The 18,755-nt window shown below is 41.5% G+C and overlaps 1 protein-coding gene across 3 annotated transcripts in view; it reads right to left on the bottom strand.

Annotated features, from left to right (window-relative positions):
- Positions 1 to 18,755, bottom strand: part of KIAA0319L (KIAA0319 like) — an 89,856-nt gene that overhangs the window by 34,130 nt on the left and 36,971 nt on the right. For all 3 annotated transcript variants that reach the window (XM_066575000.1, XM_066575001.1, XM_066575002.1), the window contains exons 4-5: positions 10,342 to 10,835; positions 7,636 to 7,861 (exon numbers count right to left, since the gene is read on the bottom strand). In XM_066575000.1, the coding sequence (XP_066431097.1) occupies positions 7,636 to 7,861; positions 10,342 to 10,835 (720 nt within the window). The remainder of the gene's footprint in view (positions 1 to 7,635; positions 7,862 to 10,341; positions 10,836 to 18,755) is intronic.

The following is an 18,755-nucleotide window of genomic DNA, read 5'->3' as shown; positions in this document are numbered from 1 at the left end:
ACTCAATGATAATGAACAAGGTGTATATAGCTGTTATTATAAAACCACATGTATAGTATAGATTTAAAAAAATCATCACATTCTTATATAAATATAAGAAACTATCACCAAAAATGAAATTGTAAAAAGTACGTGTGCAATCAGTATATAAAACTGAGTATATACTATGAATACATGTAAAAATATTATCTATATAAATTACAGTAATAGAGAGCTTAATATATGTTTAATAATTCAATGAAAAAGATCAAATCCACAAAAAAAACCTGCGTGAAAAGCAAAATGCTATAAGGTTGGGAGGTTGCACAGCTCCAAAATACTGATGAAAAACCGCTTATTATACCCAAGGGGATACTTGCACATAGATAAGGCAAGTACAGGGTGCCAATCACACATACGTGTAGTGCACCATGCACACTTACAGCCCTTTATTTCCATCCACAACATTAGATCTGGCGGGCTAGGGCACACTTTCTAAGTGTACCACATAAAGTACTGACATCCTGGGCTCCCCCAATATCTCAGGTCCAGACTGTTTCTGCAGATAAATATAAGGTATAGGTTGAAATTTTGGTCAAATACACAAACTGGTAACCCATGTTAAGGGTCCTCACATCTTGCAAGTCCTATACTAACATTACAAACAATTCACAAGTCAAACCCAAATAAAAATCTGTGAAATTTGCGGTATACTTAGTTTATCCTATAATGTCTTTTAGCCATATTGAATTACATGTAATTAACCATCTGCTGGTAATAGTGTTATTTTGCTTTGTACTGGAGCCTGAAGGGCTTTTGTGTAGTGATATTATCCTGATATACTATACCATTTGCATTTATCTTAATATTTGATCAAAAAATAAGATTGTATATAAACAAATATAAAACAATATTAAGTTGCATAGGTTGCTACATCTCTAATTTTCATTCTTCTCTGAGCTGGTGGGTGTAGACTAGCTGCTATGATGGTTCCATATGGAGCACATAAAGAAGAGCAGAATATCTTCTCTCTCTCTGCAGCATACCCTCATTTGTCCTTCTTGAGTATCGGTGCCCAAAACTGTACACAATATTCCATGTATGATATAACCAGTAACTTGTAAAGAGGAAGAACAAAGTTCTCATTATGTGCCCCTAGACCTCTTTTGATGCACCCCATGATCTTATAAGTTAAGATTGACGACTAGAGTTGAGCGAACATGCTCGTCCGAGTATTAGCATACGCGATGGTGCTCGTTACTCGAGCAAGTACCACGCTGAGTTCTACCCCTCACCGCATTACCACTTCCTGCTGTGACGTGCCAGTGTCCGCACGTCCATAGCAGTATGTGGCTTGCTGGGGGGCTGAGGGGGGAAAAGAGAGAGAGAGAAAAAGAAAGAAAAGGAAAGGAGAGAAAAGAAAGAAAGAACTTGGCAACCTGCGGGTCAAATACAAAAATGCTTGTGTCTCCCATTGACTTTAATGGGGTTTGTTACTCGAATAGAGCTCTCGAATATTACGAAAAGCTCGACTCGAATAACGAGCACCCGAGCATTTTGGTACTCGCTTATCTCTATTGACGACTCATATTGTACATAAAAGTTTATGAAGAGGAGATGAAAAAGGAGAGCAGTAGAGACACACACAGAGACAGGCACTGCAGAAGCTACTGAAATCACATCTACATTATTAAATACTTCTCTAGTGTCCTCCCTGATTATAGTATGTCTCCGTGCGAGCAGAATCTGCTGTTTGCTCTATGTGCAGTGTATAGAACACTGCATCGAAGCTACACTCCTCCCACCAGCTCAGAAAGAAGAGCAAACTAGGGACAGCCTGGGGAGGGAAAAACTGCTGATAATTTATATGACTTGCATCCTGCATTTAACAGAATAAACGTTGCTCCTCGTGTGCACCCAGAGCAGCTTATTCTGAAAGGTCAGGTACGCTTTAAGCATTCGCCATTATTCACAATTGTACTTGGCAAGGCTGAGCATGCCTGTTTATGAGGAGATCAGGAGAGAAATGTTCGGCTGATAGATGTCTTATACTTGTAGGCAACATTAAAAAACGTACATGACGACAGCATTTTCTCTATGTCACATAAAGGAACAAGAAGAGCTAAAGCAATGTGAGAATCTCATCAAAGAGCTCCATATAACTCAGCTTCCTGCTTCCCTATGAGTGTGACACAGTGGAGAGTCGTATACTGGAGTTATGGTAACCGCAGACAAACTTGATTTATTAGCTTTTGCATGGACTTAGGAAGCTAGTATTAAAAGATGATATAATAAAAGTTACTAAAGATTTATGCTTAGGAGGACATAGCATTTGGTATGCACTACCCTCTCATAAAAACATAATATCCTGCTTTGGTGCATAGCCCTTACACTGTTTTACACTAGCCATAGTGGACACTGCGTAAAGAGAACCTGACTGCAAGTTCATGTTGCTCTAATTTAGTGACCGGTCGGATAATTAAAGGGTTTTTGCACAAATAAACCATACCTAGAGACTCTTGTTAACATTCAGTTAAATAAAAATGGGCATTATAATGCATATTTATTTCTTACTTTTTCTAAGTGTTTGTGTCTCCATAGGATCAGTGTAATTCCAGGTTTGGCCTGCAGAACTGTGGGCAAGCTGTGTGCATGCCCAGATGTGCAGCTACTTCCCTTAAATCCCTGTGTGTTGACATGACCAACACTATGGCCCTGCTTTTCTCCAATCTGCCATTAGTTTGCCCGTCCCATGGTTTACCTACACCTTCATGGGGGACTTCACAGCGTATGTGCAAAGAGAGGATGAAACTGGAAGTGCAGCGCAAACACTGACCTCCTAACAGACACGGAGGATAGCAGGGACGAAATAAGGAGAGAAAGAGGGAACTGAGCATGTGTGACCACCGATTTAAGTGGACGTAACCACCCGCAACAGAATAGAGACATGGCGGTATGGCAATATTTCTTGAACTCAGCACTTTTATTATAGATAGACATGACACATTAATATCTTATGAAACTCTGATCATTTAACTAGATTTATGTTGGAGTATGAAAGCATGGCTACCTTTTAAAGAAATCAGAACTTTAACATTGGGCTGTGGCTTGGCACATAGAACTGGATGGAAGCCAATAGTACAGCTAGTTTGGTGGCAGCAATTTAGGGTTAAACAGAACTTATTATAATTCTGGGACCTGTCCCTAAATCATGCTGCCCATAGTTAGGACAGAAATGATCTTGCTGACCGGTTGATTTTAAGCAACAGGTTTGCAGCGATACAACGAATCTGGGGTCAGATTGTCACTGTGGCACAATGGTATCTGCCATACAACCCAAGGTCAAATCGCATCATAAGTGGAGCAATCAAGAGTCAATTTATAAACACAGTTATATACTCCGGTTGTAAACAGACATTCAGTCAGGCAACAGAAACAGATCTGTTGAGTAAATGTGAGAGGCGAGTCAATGGTCCATAGCAGAAATAAAGTCCAAACATATACCAAAGTGCAGGTACGGATTGTTGGATTACTCATCCATTAGGAAGTCAAGGTAGCTGACATTTAACTTAGGACATGAAAACCCTCTCATCAAATAAAGCATTACAGGAAAAGGTGATGAAAATTTAATAGGAATAATCTTTTCGGAAGCACTTTACCCTGCCAGGTTTTTAAAAGGCGAGAAAAGAAAGATCCAGTTCTACTCAGAAAACACTGTATTAGTATACTTCTAATAAAGGGTTATTACCAAGGGTGTGATTCACGTCTGCGCGTTCAACAGAGTTGAGATGGTGTCACGTCCCTATGGCGCTAGTGCACCACGCCCAGTATGGAAGCAGGGCGGTGTTCACACTGAATGCACATACAATACTATTGCTGAGACAAAACTATACCACTCCAGGCAATAGAAGATGGAGAATCCTATCCCTTACTAATCAGGGGGATGGGAAACCCCTGTGTAAGTGCGGAATAAGCGTCCTGGTAAGGACGGCCAACGGACCTCACCTGGGACCTGACTATGCCTGAGAAGGCACCTGGAGAAATGCACTAAACACCACAAAGCAACTGTAAAAACTGACAAAGTAAAAGGAAAGAACAACAGCACTTAACTGAATCCAGAATTTTGACCCTGGTAGAGGCTCCAACCAGTTCCAACTGCTACCTCCAACTTGAACTGAATAAACAGCAAGGGAGAAGGGGAGGGGTAGGAATATATAGCCCTCCACTCCTGCTGATAGGTAGCACGGATAAGGAACCAAACCTTCTTTCACAGCTAGGACTCTCAGGTAGCATACCAGCATGCAGCATCAAGGTAGGTAGCATCAGCAGCCCCGAAACAATGTGTTAACCAGTGTCCTGCATAGTGGCAGGTCTGTCCCTGCATCATGGCCAACACACTACGATGCAGTCGCGACCGACAAGCCGCGGCACATGGATAGCACACAGACCCATTAATAGCCAACAAGGCAATTCACTTGAGGCTTTTCATGCCCACTGATTGCTGCATGCACTATTCTGGTCTGTTTTCTCAGATGTACATATCCATTTAATGGTGGCGGGGGTGGAGACATGAGCCGCCAATACCTCTGTCAGCTACTTAGATGCCATGGTCAGCTCCAATCCCCCAACATTAGCACAAAGCAAGCGGTAAAATCCAACAGGAACATGTTACTTGTACCGTATGTTCGGACATACAGTATATACATAAATCCACATTGTAAGCTCTAGACCTGAAGAATGTTTGTCATCAGAAAAAAAATGCAATTGTAACACCTTAAATTAATTACAAAATCTCAAAGGACAATAAATAGGGGACGGAAGGAAGAAAATGCAAACTAATGTGTGTAAAAATGCCTACCTTTACCTTTTTTTCATTTGTGGTTTGGCAAAAGGATAAGCAAAGGGCAAGGGAATACTTTGCTTAAAGATTGGATAAAGAACAAAAAGAAAGTCTTTCATGCTGAGGACAATGAATTCCAGTACACCGGGGAGATAAGACAATACATGTGGATCCTGAATGGTAATGACTGGCTGCAGGGATGCCCTCTGGCCCAGGAGATGGGAATGAAGTCATTCTCTAGGATGGCTGGAACAATCAACTGCTCCATCTCTAAAGCTAAAGGTGTTCCCTATGCAACTAAGTTGACTATAAAAGAATACTGCCTAGATGCATTGTTACAAGCCCCAGAGGGATTATACCTCGAATACATTATTTTCTAATTGCTGATTTAGCTTTTTCTGACTAAATCCACTTCTAGGGCAAGTCATGTACGCAATGACATAGCTAATATGAAAGACATACTTAACACAAGTTTTTAAAAAACTTTGTGCATACACTTGTTTTCTAAAACTCCTGCTTTAACGGATTTATTTAGCTAAAGAATAACAATTATAACGTTTGACAATCATAAAATAACCTGCAAATTCACCACGAAGACCTGTGGTGCAGTCCACACATAGAGGTAGAGGTTAGCTAAGAAGGCACACAAACTTTGGGGAAAACTGACTAAGCCCCGGTATCTCTGACATGGCACTCATCATGTTTCCTCCCGACACATGGCGCACTTAGTACATGTAGAGGTACACGCATTTTCATGTATTAAGCGCATCCCAGTACCAACATGCACTTCCTGAGAAATGTACGCCAGGTCGGACCTACATTTCTGGTATCATTTATGTTGGTCCAGAGCAACCATGCCCCCTCCCAACAAGTCCTATCCAGTTTTAGAAAAAGTGGCGAGGCTGGTGGGGAAAAAAAAGTAAAAGTTGCAATGTTTTGCACAAATACCCGTTTGCGTAAAAATGTGCGGCATTTCTAAGCCAGAAAGAAGTGTAAAACCTTTTATAAATGTGCCCACCTTGTTTTACATTTTTGCCAGCAAAAACTTAGATGAAAAATTGATCATGGTAGCAAGTTGGTTTAAAAAAGGCTGTCATGTCCTCGTGCCAATGTGGCTGGCCGTATAGCTTTTCAGCGGCAGCTCTGCTTTTGTTTATACTCACAGCCATTCTCTCGGACTGCCTCTTCTAAGGGCCATGTACAAGGGACGATTATCAAACGAACGAAATTGAGTGATAATAGTCTCATGTAAAGGCAAAAAATGGTTTACTATTTGTTCAGTTCTCATTATCGCTGACTTTCAGTCACCATGAAAACCACTGCTGGATCGCGGGCTTATCGTTGCGTGTAAACACTCCCCACTCAGAGCGTTGAGTAAGAAGCGTCGAATGCAGTGGCGAAGTCTGCCTGACTAAACGCTCTGCACGAGTGCCAACGACCTTAGTGGTTACAACAGCGCTCGTGCAATCATTTTCCCGACTGCCGTCGCATGTAAAGGGGACATTGGATTCAGCACTACGCACTGTGAATGAATCAAGGTGGATGGTCCCCATCACTCAGTGCCATGAAGGCTGACATCACCCACTGACAGTGATGGGTGGGGACTGCCTACTTGACACATTCACAGCACCAATAACCAAATCTAAGAAGAGCCTGTAACAAGGAATGGGGGTTAGAATTAACAAAAGAAAATCGTAGTTGGAGTCAGTGGGACCACAGTTACAAAGCTTTAAATCAGCCCTTCTGAAATGAGGACATGACAGGTCCTCTTTAAGTCAATAAAAGTATATTTGTACTGAAGACCACCTTCTTTTTCTTTTATTACTATGTATTATTCTCAGTTGCTCCTCTTGGAAATGAGAATAAACTGACAACTGGACATCATTGTTCCCCATGTATTGACTGGACAGTGCCAGTGTGTCAGACATGCCCACTGCCAAGCGGAATCCATCCAGTTACCAACTTGCCCACAACAGGAATAACAGTGGAACAGCACAACTCAGAGGAACACATGTACAACCCATTGTGCCTTCCAATAGGGCCATTCGCCTAGTAGAAAGTGGTTATAGCCTAGTGGGGAGGGGCATGGCTGAAATACTACCATGCACCAAAAGTATGACAACATTTTGGTACAAACTAAGCAGACCAATAGGTGGTATGAAATTAGCAAATGTGTACCAAATGTATCATCATCTAGTACAAGCCACCACGATAAATCAGGTGCATCTTTATATTGCCTGGTCTAAGTTTACACTGCCTTTCTATTAGACAGGGTCAGTAGATCTGCACTGGAATTCTAGGAATATCTGCTGTAGAATGGTTATTCTATGGGAATGGAAGTATTTACTAGAGCAGATAGGTCATGAAAACTGATTGGTTATTACAGCTAAGCGGATAGGTCAGTACAACACGCTAACATATATATAAGCAGCATATTTTATGTCTGGAGGTTATATAGCATGAAGAATAGCACAAGAAAGGTTTGAGATGTTTGGGGAATAACCCTTCAGAAAGAACACGGCGGTTCAGCATATTCATTAGGGGTCTTCCTGGGCATAAAATATGGACTGTTTTTATACTGAGAGATCCAAGTAACTAACATCTTCATATGAACTGAGCGTGCCTTTACATTTTTGGGTGCTTGTGAAATGAAATGGAGTGTCTCTTTGGGTAAAGGAAGACATTTTTAATGGAAGTATAGATTTGTATTGTAATAATCAGAATGAAAGGGCGCTCTAGATATCACCTGTTTAATTTAGCTACAAAAATGCATAATTAGATAGAAAGTAACAGAGATGTCAAGAGAAACGGCTTACCTGGTGCTGCAGAGCTAGTAGGAACAGTAGTAGGCTGTGTGCTTGTGTTGCCCGGCACCAAGATTGGTACCAGTGTAACCATACTTGGATTTTCTCTACTCATGGCTGGCGAGCCATCAAATGGCAGTGATTCTGTGGCATTGGTACCATCTAACGGCCTCCCAGTGACGGTGACAGAGCTTTCTAATGGTGGAAGAACAGTGGGCATCAAAGATGAAATATTTGGCTGTAAGAAAAAGTGGAACAAATGATGAAAAGAACATTAAAGGAATGTAGAGTGTCACAGAATAACAAGTAACCTACTGCTCACATGCCATGAATCAGTGGTAAAGGGGCACACATTTATTAATCCAATCTAATGGATAGCATAAACAGACTAGATAGTCTTAAAACGCACCACATTTGGTTCTCTTAGTTTGCAAACAATGTCGAAGTCATGTCGACATTCTGATTAGCCATGGCATTTGCTGGGCAAGTCTAAAAGACTGTAATAAATGTAATGCAAGGCATGTAAGCCAGATTTTGGGGAAATCAAGCCAGAATTCTGGTGCATGTAGCCTACCAATATGTCACAGCGGTGCACGCAATAATCACACAACTGTGGAGCTCGTTTCTGTTAAGCACAGCAGCCAATGTCAAGCACCATCCATGCAGATGACAGTGTATTTGCCTGCACTAACGCAGTGGTCCTTACGATCGTTTTAAGCACTGACCTGCTAGGAGTAACTGCATTTTGTGTAAAAGGGGGATTGGTATTGCTGGCTAGATTAGCACATTCTGAGTAGTGTCATGGTTACTAATTGACAGTTTTATATTACGAGTGGCGCTGCTCCACAATTAAACCTGCTCTTGTTTTGGAGAGGCCCGGTGATATTTATATTGGCTCACACCCACATCCTGCTTGTAAAATGACATGTGATAAAGCCACTAGTAAAATTCTGGGACCTTCTACAACAAGAATCCTCTGGATTACGGCACCTAGAAAAACCACAACGTACTATAAAGAGTTCTCAATTCTCCTACATCTTTATCCAGTAATCCTTCGGATGCAAGCATATAGCAGTCTGCCTAAGGCCGCATTCACACGGCAGCTCTTTCCTTCGGGATGTGCACACTCATTTTTTCCCATTAAATGGGACTAAATTACAGAAAGGATAGACTTGTCAAAAATGTGGAGAAACTTGTGCCGTATCAACTATGCTGCAGATTCCTGTTGAATACAATGGGATATATAAACCTCATGCTGAACCAGCACACATATCCCACCGAGTGATGAAGGCCTAATAATGTCATAAGGTAATGAATTTAATTGTAAAGCCAATACCTAATTTTGTCCTCAATGGCTTTCCCCTACCCTTACAATATGAAACAGACTATCTGTATCCCAGACCCGAAAACAAGACTTCAGCAAGTAGAAGATATGTCCCCAATAAAGAAGCCAGGGTGCTTCATTGTATACATAGCCACAGAGACTTCTTTGTTCTCCAGCTTGTCCCTCTCACTTGCATGGAAGGTAAACCTTCTTGCAATGAAGGGGACATATGTTCATTATGTTGAACCAAAGTCGGACCCCCACCATTAACACACATTTAAGGACACGGAATGTTTAGGCCATAAGAACGTGACAATTTTTTAGGGATTTTCATCTCCACTTTTCAAAAGCCATATTTTTAGTTCTCCGTCAACTTGGCCGTATGAGGGCTTGCTTTTTTTTTAATGGAAAAGTGTAGCTTTTTTTTGGTACCATTTTCTGGTTACACATAATGTATTGTAGAACTTTTATACTTTTTTTTTTTTTTAAAAGGGAGGGAGAAAAAAAAAAGATCAATTCTGACATGTTCTTGCAGCATAAATGACATGATAAATCTTTTCTGTGGGCTGGTATGATTATTAGGATGCCAAAACTATTACTTTTATTAGGTTTTTGCACAATAAAAACACTTTTATTATTATTATTTTTTACATTGTTGCATTCACAGTCCCATAACTTTCTTACTTATCTATGGATTTGACGACTTGTTTTTTTGCATGGTGAGCTATAGTTTTTATTGGTACCATTGGCTTTTTTGATCACTTGTATTGCGTTGTTTTAAGAGGCAAATTGAACGAAATAAACATTTTGCTTCAGTTTTTTAGGGCCTTTTATATGGTTACTGCTGTGTGTTCAATTTATTGTACAGGTCGTTACAAATACACTTAAAAATAAACAAAAACCTTTTTTTGTGCACTTTTTCCGGTTTGTATAAAAAAATACAACAATACCAAATATGTGTGTGCTTTTTACACCAATTTTTTTTATGTCCCTGTAGGGGACTTGAACCATAAAAACTCTGATCACTAGGATAAGGCACTGCAGTCCGTGTCCCAGTACTTCTGTACTACAATGCATTAGTGCTCACAAAAGGCCTGGATACCAGCGTATGGAGTTGTAGGTTCAAATCTGACTGTATTGAGTTTTTCATAGTTGATTTTGCCTTTGATGAGATTTGAACCCAGGGCCCCAGCATTGCAAGGCAACAGAGTGGATCAGTCAAAAAAAACACTGTTGTGAACAAAGCCTTAGTGTCAAACATTTTACTAGGCATTGGCCAGATTATTATTACATTGGAACCAAGAACTAAAAATTGAAAGTAGAAACCTTAAGCAATGCACAATATCCAGTTGCAGCTTCTTTCTTTAAAGAGTTTTCTACAAGACTTCACTTACCTCCGCTATTTGGTTTGCTCCTAGGTTTTTCAAGTCATCTTGGTGGTTCTTTGATAGTGTTTCTTGTCCAGATACCTCTTTATCACCTTTTCTCTCCTCTAATTGTCTTTTATGTCTAGCAGGTGCCCCCGTATTCCACCATTTCCTGTTAAATCCTCCATCACGTTCCTTTTTCCATGTTACACTATCTGAAATGTGGTGATCCGGTGAAGTCCGTGACGTGCTTTCTTTAAATAGATGCACTAATAGAGAGTCTCTAGAGGTCATTTCAGCTGCCAGACAACTTTGTGGAGTCCTACAGTTAGCAAGGATGCAAGTGTCCTCCAACATCCAGAATACAGTGCAGGAGCGGCTCCGACAGCAGAAATCATGGCAGGAGTGAACAGACTGGGGGCCGTCAGTCACCCTCAAGTAGTGGGTATCATTTTTAGTCCTCAGACCAAACCCAAACAGAATACTACCTTTCTGACATACAGAACTGCTTTGGATGGTATCTATGAAAACAAAAAAAAAGGGAAACTTTAGCACCAAAACTGTTGACAGCATTAACGTCAGAGCATTAACGAGATATTACAGCTTCAGCAAATTACTATATAATAAAGTGGCAAATAATTTTCCAATGTTCCGTACAAATTCCTTAGTTTTCAAGATCTCTGCTTGCAATCATTTATTGAGATATTTTTTTTTATTCCAGTACAAACATGGAATTAACATGGTCCTTTGCTAGACACACAAGGGCACGGAGTCACATGACATGTTTGGTGGGTCATATGACGAACGGTCATTACTAGAAGCCAGGTCTAATAGACTTATCAAGCAGTGTAAAAATATGACAGTTACACATAATACACTGCACTGCATAAGTAGTGCAGTGCATTATGTAAGCTATCAGACTGATCACATCTTCAAGTTCCCTTGGGGGACCAATAAATGTAAAAAAAAAAATGAAAGTATGAAAAAATTCAAGCAAAAAGAAAAAGAAAATAATATAACTATATACAGTCTAACCTCTAGCTTCGTTGGTAATCCATCTGAAAGCAATTGGCCGAAGTTAAAGCCATTGAAACTTGAGGTAATTATTTCCATAGGAAACAATATAAATCCAATTAATTCATTCTAGACGTTCTCAAAAACACACCAAACCACATTTAATAGAGAATAAATATGGTCTTTAATACTAAAAAAGCAGCCTAATGTAGAGTCTAAGGCCTCATGTCCACGGGCAAATTAAGATTTTAAATCCGCAGCATTTTTCCTGCACGTGGATCCGCGCCCCATAGGGATGCATTAGACACCTGCAGGTAGTTAAATACCTGCAGATGTCATTTTTCCCTGCAGGCGCGGGTCCCGCGTGCAGGAAAAAATCTGGACATGCTCTATTTTCGTGCAGGTCTCCCGCAGGTTTCTATTGAAGCCTATGGAAGCCGTCCGGATCCGCGGGAGACCCGCGCCTGAATTAAACTGACCTGCTCCGGACGATGCAGGTCTTCCTTTCTTCGCGGCTGGAAACTTCTTTCCTCGGCCCAGCAGATGTGCCCGGCGCATGAGCGTGGCACGCAGCTGGCGTGCCGAGCACATCCGCTGGGCCGAAGAAAGAAGATCCGGCCGCGAAGAAGGGAAGACCTGCCCGGTCCGCTGCGGGCAAGTTATTCTTATTTTAATGCCTCCTGTCCGCGGGGCAGGAGGGACCCGCTACGGATTCTCCAAGGAGAATCCGTAGCGGGCCTGATTTTCCCCGTGGACATGAGGCCTAAGAGTTATCACTGTGTTATCCGTGCTCTGACACATGACTGCAGGTGGCATCATTATCTGTCTTAAGAGTTATCACTGTGTTATCTGTGGCGTTACATAGGACTGCAGGTGGCATCAATACTCACCCTTCACACTAGACTGCCAGATAATGAAATAGTCAACGACTTGCTACCTCTATCCACCCAGGAATTATTAGTCTGTGGTCTAAACGTGGTGCGTCTTACAATACATATAGATTTCTAAGACATAAAAGTGATAGATGCATATAGTAGCTATACATAAATACATGATACTCTGTACGTGTTCAGAATAGAATAAACTCTGTACAGAATTACTAGAGCACAACGACACCGCTTAGCTTCCGACAAACAATTGTAACAAAACACCAGGGCAGCATTATAATAGATTACATTTCATTATTGGCGTTTGGACAATAGCCTGATATATAGAAAAGGTGAGGGATTTTCAAACAATGGGTATAGATGCTTTTGATGCATTTTTGTGCAACTACAGTAAGTAACCCTCATAACAGCAATTCAAAGCATGATTACCAATGTCACTGCATTATTTTACATGCCCTTAGTTATGTTTCATGAATAAGCAGTCATAGAATAGAACATGTTTAACTCCTTAACAGCATGATCAGTGGTGCTTCCAACTTAGACTGCACTGAACAATGAAATGTGGTTTGGGATTGGCTGAAGACACTATAGGCGACTTGAGTACAATAAAAGATTGATGTACAAGACACTATTAGAGGAACTGGAACATTTTTGCAATACGTGAATGAATATGGTATATATAGTATAGCTCAGTTCCTAACGCAAATAGAAATAGAAAAAAATAGCTTCATAAAACTATGATTAAGGGCTAATGCCCACGGCCGGATTTACGCCACGTGAAACGTGGTGGAAATCCGCGGCGTTTCACCGCAGCTATTAGTTTCTATTGAACCTAATAGCTCGATGTTCACGCTGAAATAACCCGCGGCATGTCCTATTTGCCGCGGTAATATGTGCGGCCGGCTTCCATTGTAGTCAATAGAAGCCGTCCATCACACTATATTCTGCTGTAGCACAGTGTAAGTCTAGCGTGAATATGCACCCCACCCACCAACGGCCGCGTCATATGACACTGCCGGCGCATCATGATCGCCGGCACATCATTGCGGGAGCTGCACAGCGGATCCGGAGGCGAGTATGGGGTCTTTGAGGGGGTGCCGTAACAGACTCCGCTGCGGTATTCCGCTTGTGGAGCCAGTCACGGCCGTGGGCACGAGCCCTAAAGGGGTTTTCTAGGATTAAGGCCTCCTGTCCACGGGCGATATGTCACTATCTTATCCGCGGCAATAATCCGGCCGCGGGTAATACAGTGAATGCTTCCTATAGACTTAAAGGGGTTGTCCCGCGCCGAAACGGGTTTTTTTTTTTTTTTTTTAACACCCCCCCCCCCCGGTTCGGCGTGAGACAACCCCGATGCAGTGGTTAAAAAAACAAACCGGGTAGTACTTACCCGAATCCCGGCGGTCCGGCGTCTTCATACTCACCTGCTGAAGATGGCCGCCGGGATCCTCTCTCTCTGTGGACCGCAGGGCTTCTGTGCGGTCCATTGCCGATTCCAGCCTCCTGATTGGCTGGAATCGGCACGTGACGGGGCGGAGCTACATGGAGGCGGCATTCTGCACGAGCGGCCCCATTGAAGACAGCAGAAGACCCGGACTGCGCAAGCGCGGCTAATTTGGCCATTAGATGCCGAAAATTAGTCGGCACCATGGAGACGAGGACGCCAGCAACGGAGCAGGTAAGTATAAAACTTTTGATAACTTCTGTATGGCTCATAATTAATGCACAATGTACATTACAAAGTGCATTAATATGGCCATACAGAAGTGTATAGACCCACTTGCTGCCGCGGGACAACCCCTTTAACAATGGAAAGCGCAGTCCGACGTCCACGAGCGAAGAATCATAGCGATTGTTTGGCAGATTTTACCTGACAGATTAATCACTGCAATGTAACCCCCGCGATAGACGAGGGATCACTGTATTGGCAACCTATCCTTAGGATATATCACTAACAGCAGATCACCTGGGGTCAGTGGCTCAGGGCATCCAGTTAAAAAAACCATGCAGCATACATTTTAAATTTTTTTTAACATGGTGGCCAATTGGTAAATGATGCCACCAATCTACATCCGTTTAATGTACACTACTGGTCAAACGTTTAAGAACATCTCAATTTTTAACATTTTTTTTATTAACACATTTCAAGTGCAGCGAATAACGAGACATGGTTCAAAGGAAGATAGAAACATAAAAATATTATGAAATTTTAAGCTGAAATGCAACAATAATCTGAATTTATGATTTTAACCAAAGGGCTTTTTTTCAGGAACACATCAAGGACAGCTGCTCTGCAGGGCAGAAAGCAAATATGGTTGGAAATTGGATGCAAACTATTCCTACAGGTTTCTCAACTTTTGTTGATTACTTTCAAACTCTCTGATTCTATATAACCAGTGTTGGAACACACTGCATTGTAAAACCCTCTAGTGCATGATTTGGACAGTTTTCACCTTCAGGACAGCACATTGCTATCATAATGACAAGAAAAAAGGCAATCAACCAAAGAAGAAAAGCAGACAATTTTAACCCTTATGGTGGTTTCACATGGGGCAGGAAAATTGCACGATTCTTGCCCGATGAGATAGTCAGTAAAATAAATCAGATTAGAAAACCGATGATTTTCAATGGTTTCCTTCCCATCTGCGAAGTTTTTACTGATGCGATGTTGAGAGAAAAAAAAATTGCAGCATGCTCCATCTTTCTGTGATGTGCGATATTTTATTTCCCATATTTCCCTATGGAGGCTTCTTTTTATCATTTTAACATTAAAAAGTCCTATTGCCTTTTGCAATAAAAATATCATTTGATTTTATCGCAGGCGGCAGCGATGCAATATTGTTTAAAAAAAATAAAAATATGACACTCAAAAATTGCTGGCACAAAGGCGTGGTTTTGCCGCGATTATCTAGTGGCAAAAATCGTGATGGTCCGTGTGAAACTAGCCTTGGAAGTATTGGTCTGTCCTACATCGAAATTGCTGGTTTGTGTATTTGGCGCCTCACAGCACAAAATCTTCAAGCAGCAAAAAATAAGCAAGTTTCCATTGCAACTGTGTAGAGAAGACTTCTATCTCCAGGTTTGACAGGTAAGAAAGCCAATTCTAAGATTGGAAAAAAAAATACTTGACTGGGCCAAGCAGCACCTCCAGTGGACTACTGAAAAGTGGAAGAACGTCTTATGAACTAATGAATCAAAATTTGACATCTTTAGCACATCACACATGTATGCCATTGAGTAGGTGAAAGCATGGTTCAGAATATGTGACACCAACTGTCAAACACGGAGGAGGAAGCGTGGTGGTCTGGGGCTCTTTTTCTGAATCCAGAGTTGGCAACCTGCACATTGGACAAAAAGGGCAACCACAGCATTTTGATATGCCATGCAATACCCTCTGGTGTATGCCTAGTTGGTTAGGGGTTAATATTACAGTACGACAATGATCCAGAACATGCATACCTCTAGGCTACGTCACAACTGCTTAAAAGGACTAGTGGGTAGCTGGTAGGCTTCAAAAAATGGAAAGACCGGCACAATCTCCAGATGTAAACCCTATTGAGCTTGTTTGGCATGAACTAGATCTCATGTGTCAAACTCTAGGCCTTCATGTCATTTTATGTGGCCCATGACTAAATCTGGTCGCAGAAGGGCTGACTCTCCATTTTCCCCGGAGGACGCAGCCAGTGCTTGGCAGAGGGGGTGGCACCAGTACAGAAAGCAGGTGCCATCTTGGATTATGAGCCCCAGCGCACACCTAGACACCACTCTGTTCAGGAACTCAGAGGTGGTGGCACAGCTCTGACAGCCCTACCTAGGCAGCCTAGCTACCCTCCAAAGTAAGAAACTTGGTGCTAAAGACATGGAAGGGGAGAAAATAAACAATATTCTATTACCTTATGGAAGGGGAGAAAGACCACCGTAGTGCATAGAGGTTCATAGCCATATTAAGGTGTATTCATTGCATTTTTCCAAGTGTGCAAAAAAATGTCCCATAGATTTCCCCTGCATTTATGTGTAAATAAGCCGCGAATACGCATGTATCATGTGTATTAACCCTTTCCAATCCACTGTCTGACGTTTGAAGACATTCTGATTGAAGGCTGTACAGCTCCGATGTCGGAAGACATCCAGCAAGGTATTCTTACTGTATATTACTGGCTGCTCTGTTGTCCTGGGCCTCTCCAGCATGTCCCATACCGCAGTACTGGTTCTAGCCAGCAGATGGCGCCATTGTATAATGGCAGAAAGAGAAGGTTTCCTGGGAAAACCCGAATCCAAAATTGAATTGCACTGGGTTAACTGCATATTTTTGCAATCCCATTGCCTTTAATGGCAATTTTGGTCCAGAATACAGACCGAAATAGGATATGCTGTGATTTTTTTATGTGCATAAAAAATGCATCTCTGAATACCTCTATGCAAATAAATGGTGTTTGCGCTGTCTACATTATGAGTGAAGCGCCGATACACCCTTGTCAATGAGCCCTTATGAATGGCCATTTGAAGGCAACCATAAGGCTGCTTTCACACGGACTACAAAATTGTACGATTTTCTAGCGATGAGACAGCACTACAAATCACATGTATGTGAAGCCCATGGTTACCAATGGGTTCCTTCACATGTGATGTTGGTAGAAAGAATTTGCGTCATTTTTTTAAATTCATCTTAACTTGTTTATTTGTTCTAGACTTTCATTCCAAAGTACATTAATACATTAAAAGTTCAATAAAAAACTGGAAAAATTTAGGTGTTCTAGAAGTTGATTGGTAGCATATACATCCAATGTTTCCTTCCAATGGAAACGTCAAATACATGCTGCAGAATGCAGTGCTAAAGGAGCCTATGTAACCGCAAGGTTTATTATGAACAACATTATGAGTCTAGGCAAAAAAGATTAGCATTCTGACCCAGTTGTGTAAGTGGAAAGGCCCTTTTACACGTAATGATTATTGCTCAAAATTCGTACAAACGTCTGAAAGCAAGCGATAATCGTTAGGCATAAACACGAGCAGTCGTGTATAATTCGTTCACTTCTTGTTAGCCTAGTGTTTTTAGCCGGCATAAAAACCATCACTGGCAATTCAAAGGAAATTCTTATTAATGTGCTCATTGTGTTTGCTTTGCATACACAATGAGTATACTGTTTACTCATGTCCAGAGAATACAATGAAATTCTCCTGGCCAGATAACCCTCATGTAAACACATGCCCAGCTGAGCAAACAGCTGCTTAAGCTAATGAGGGAAAAATCATAGCAAAAATGCATGATGTTTTGCCGATGCGGATTTGGTGTGGTTTTTACCACATCCAAAGCACTCCACGTGAATAGAGTCTTGGGGTCCCTTTATATAGGATGACCTGTGAGGTGCATATGCCCGACAGGTAGTCCCAGTGATAATTATTCCTGTACTTTTACAGGAATAGAGGAGAAGCAGGCCTGGGAATATTCTGGCCCCCTACCTCCATTCACAATAAACAGGCAGTCATATATTAGTGAACAATTGCCTGTTTACACGGGCCGATCCATCGCTCAGTTTTCCGCATGCAGAAAGTGAACGACGAACAAGAAGCAAATTAATTTTCATTTGTCATTCAGACGGGGCATACACTGAACAATAATTTTGGAGATTTCGGCTAGATATGAGAATCTGAGCACTTCGTATAGAAGCATTAGGTTGTTTCACACGAGCGATCATGATATCGTCGCGAGAAAATCTTAGCAAAAATCGCTCAGTTTCTTCATGAGATGTCTGAGTGAAGCTTTTTCTTGCAAGAATATTGCTGCCGCTTGCGATTTTTTTTTGCGAGAAAGACAATTGGAAAAACGCATTGCACGAAAATCGCAGGTTTGTGTGTTGCAATTCGATAAAACAAAGGCTTTATAGGGAAACATGAGCAAAAAAAAAAAAAAAAAGCAAAACGCAGAAAGATAGAGCATGCTGCGATTTTTACATCTCCCAAGATCACATGAGTGAAAACATCACAAATGTGAAGGAAACCATTGAAAAGTTTCATAAATTTGCGGTTTCGTGCACTCTCACGTTGCACAAAAATCCCAATTTTATTGGACGTGTGAAACTGGCCTTAGATTGGGCTTTTTGAGCATTATTAAATGAGCGTTTTATGGTGCTATAGTTTCTGGGTTGTCTAAGAATAGAACACAATCTGCCATAAAGCTATAAAAATAACATCTTCAGCTCATCCTGTGCGGCTGCTAACCATCATATCCCCTTGAGCCTATACATTACGGAAGTGACAGAACCTAGTGATGTAGCATCACGCATGGCTGCCACCGGGCAGCTGGTGGTTACATTTGAATTAAAAAAAAGGCGATTTGGTGTTACATAACTTAACTTTTTTTTATTTTCCTGTTAATCATTTGAGACAGACTTTAGCATTATCAGTAAAAGAGAAAGGTGGGGTGTATTGGGTCTCTGTGCGAGGTCCGGAGCTGTAAATACAGCCTTGTGGACACCCCAATGTTTCCCAGCTGTCTTCTGCCACTACTTAGGAGAGCGTTACATTGTGTGCAGACAACTC

Source organism: Eleutherodactylus coqui, chromosome 1 (assembly GCF_035609145.1).
Source record: "Eleutherodactylus coqui strain aEleCoq1 chromosome 1, aEleCoq1.hap1, whole genome shotgun sequence".
NCBI lineage: Eukaryota > Metazoa > Chordata > Amphibia > Anura > Eleutherodactylidae > Eleutherodactylus > Eleutherodactylus coqui.
Note: the sequence above shows the minus strand (reverse complement) of the source record. Positions and strands in the feature narration are given on the sequence as shown.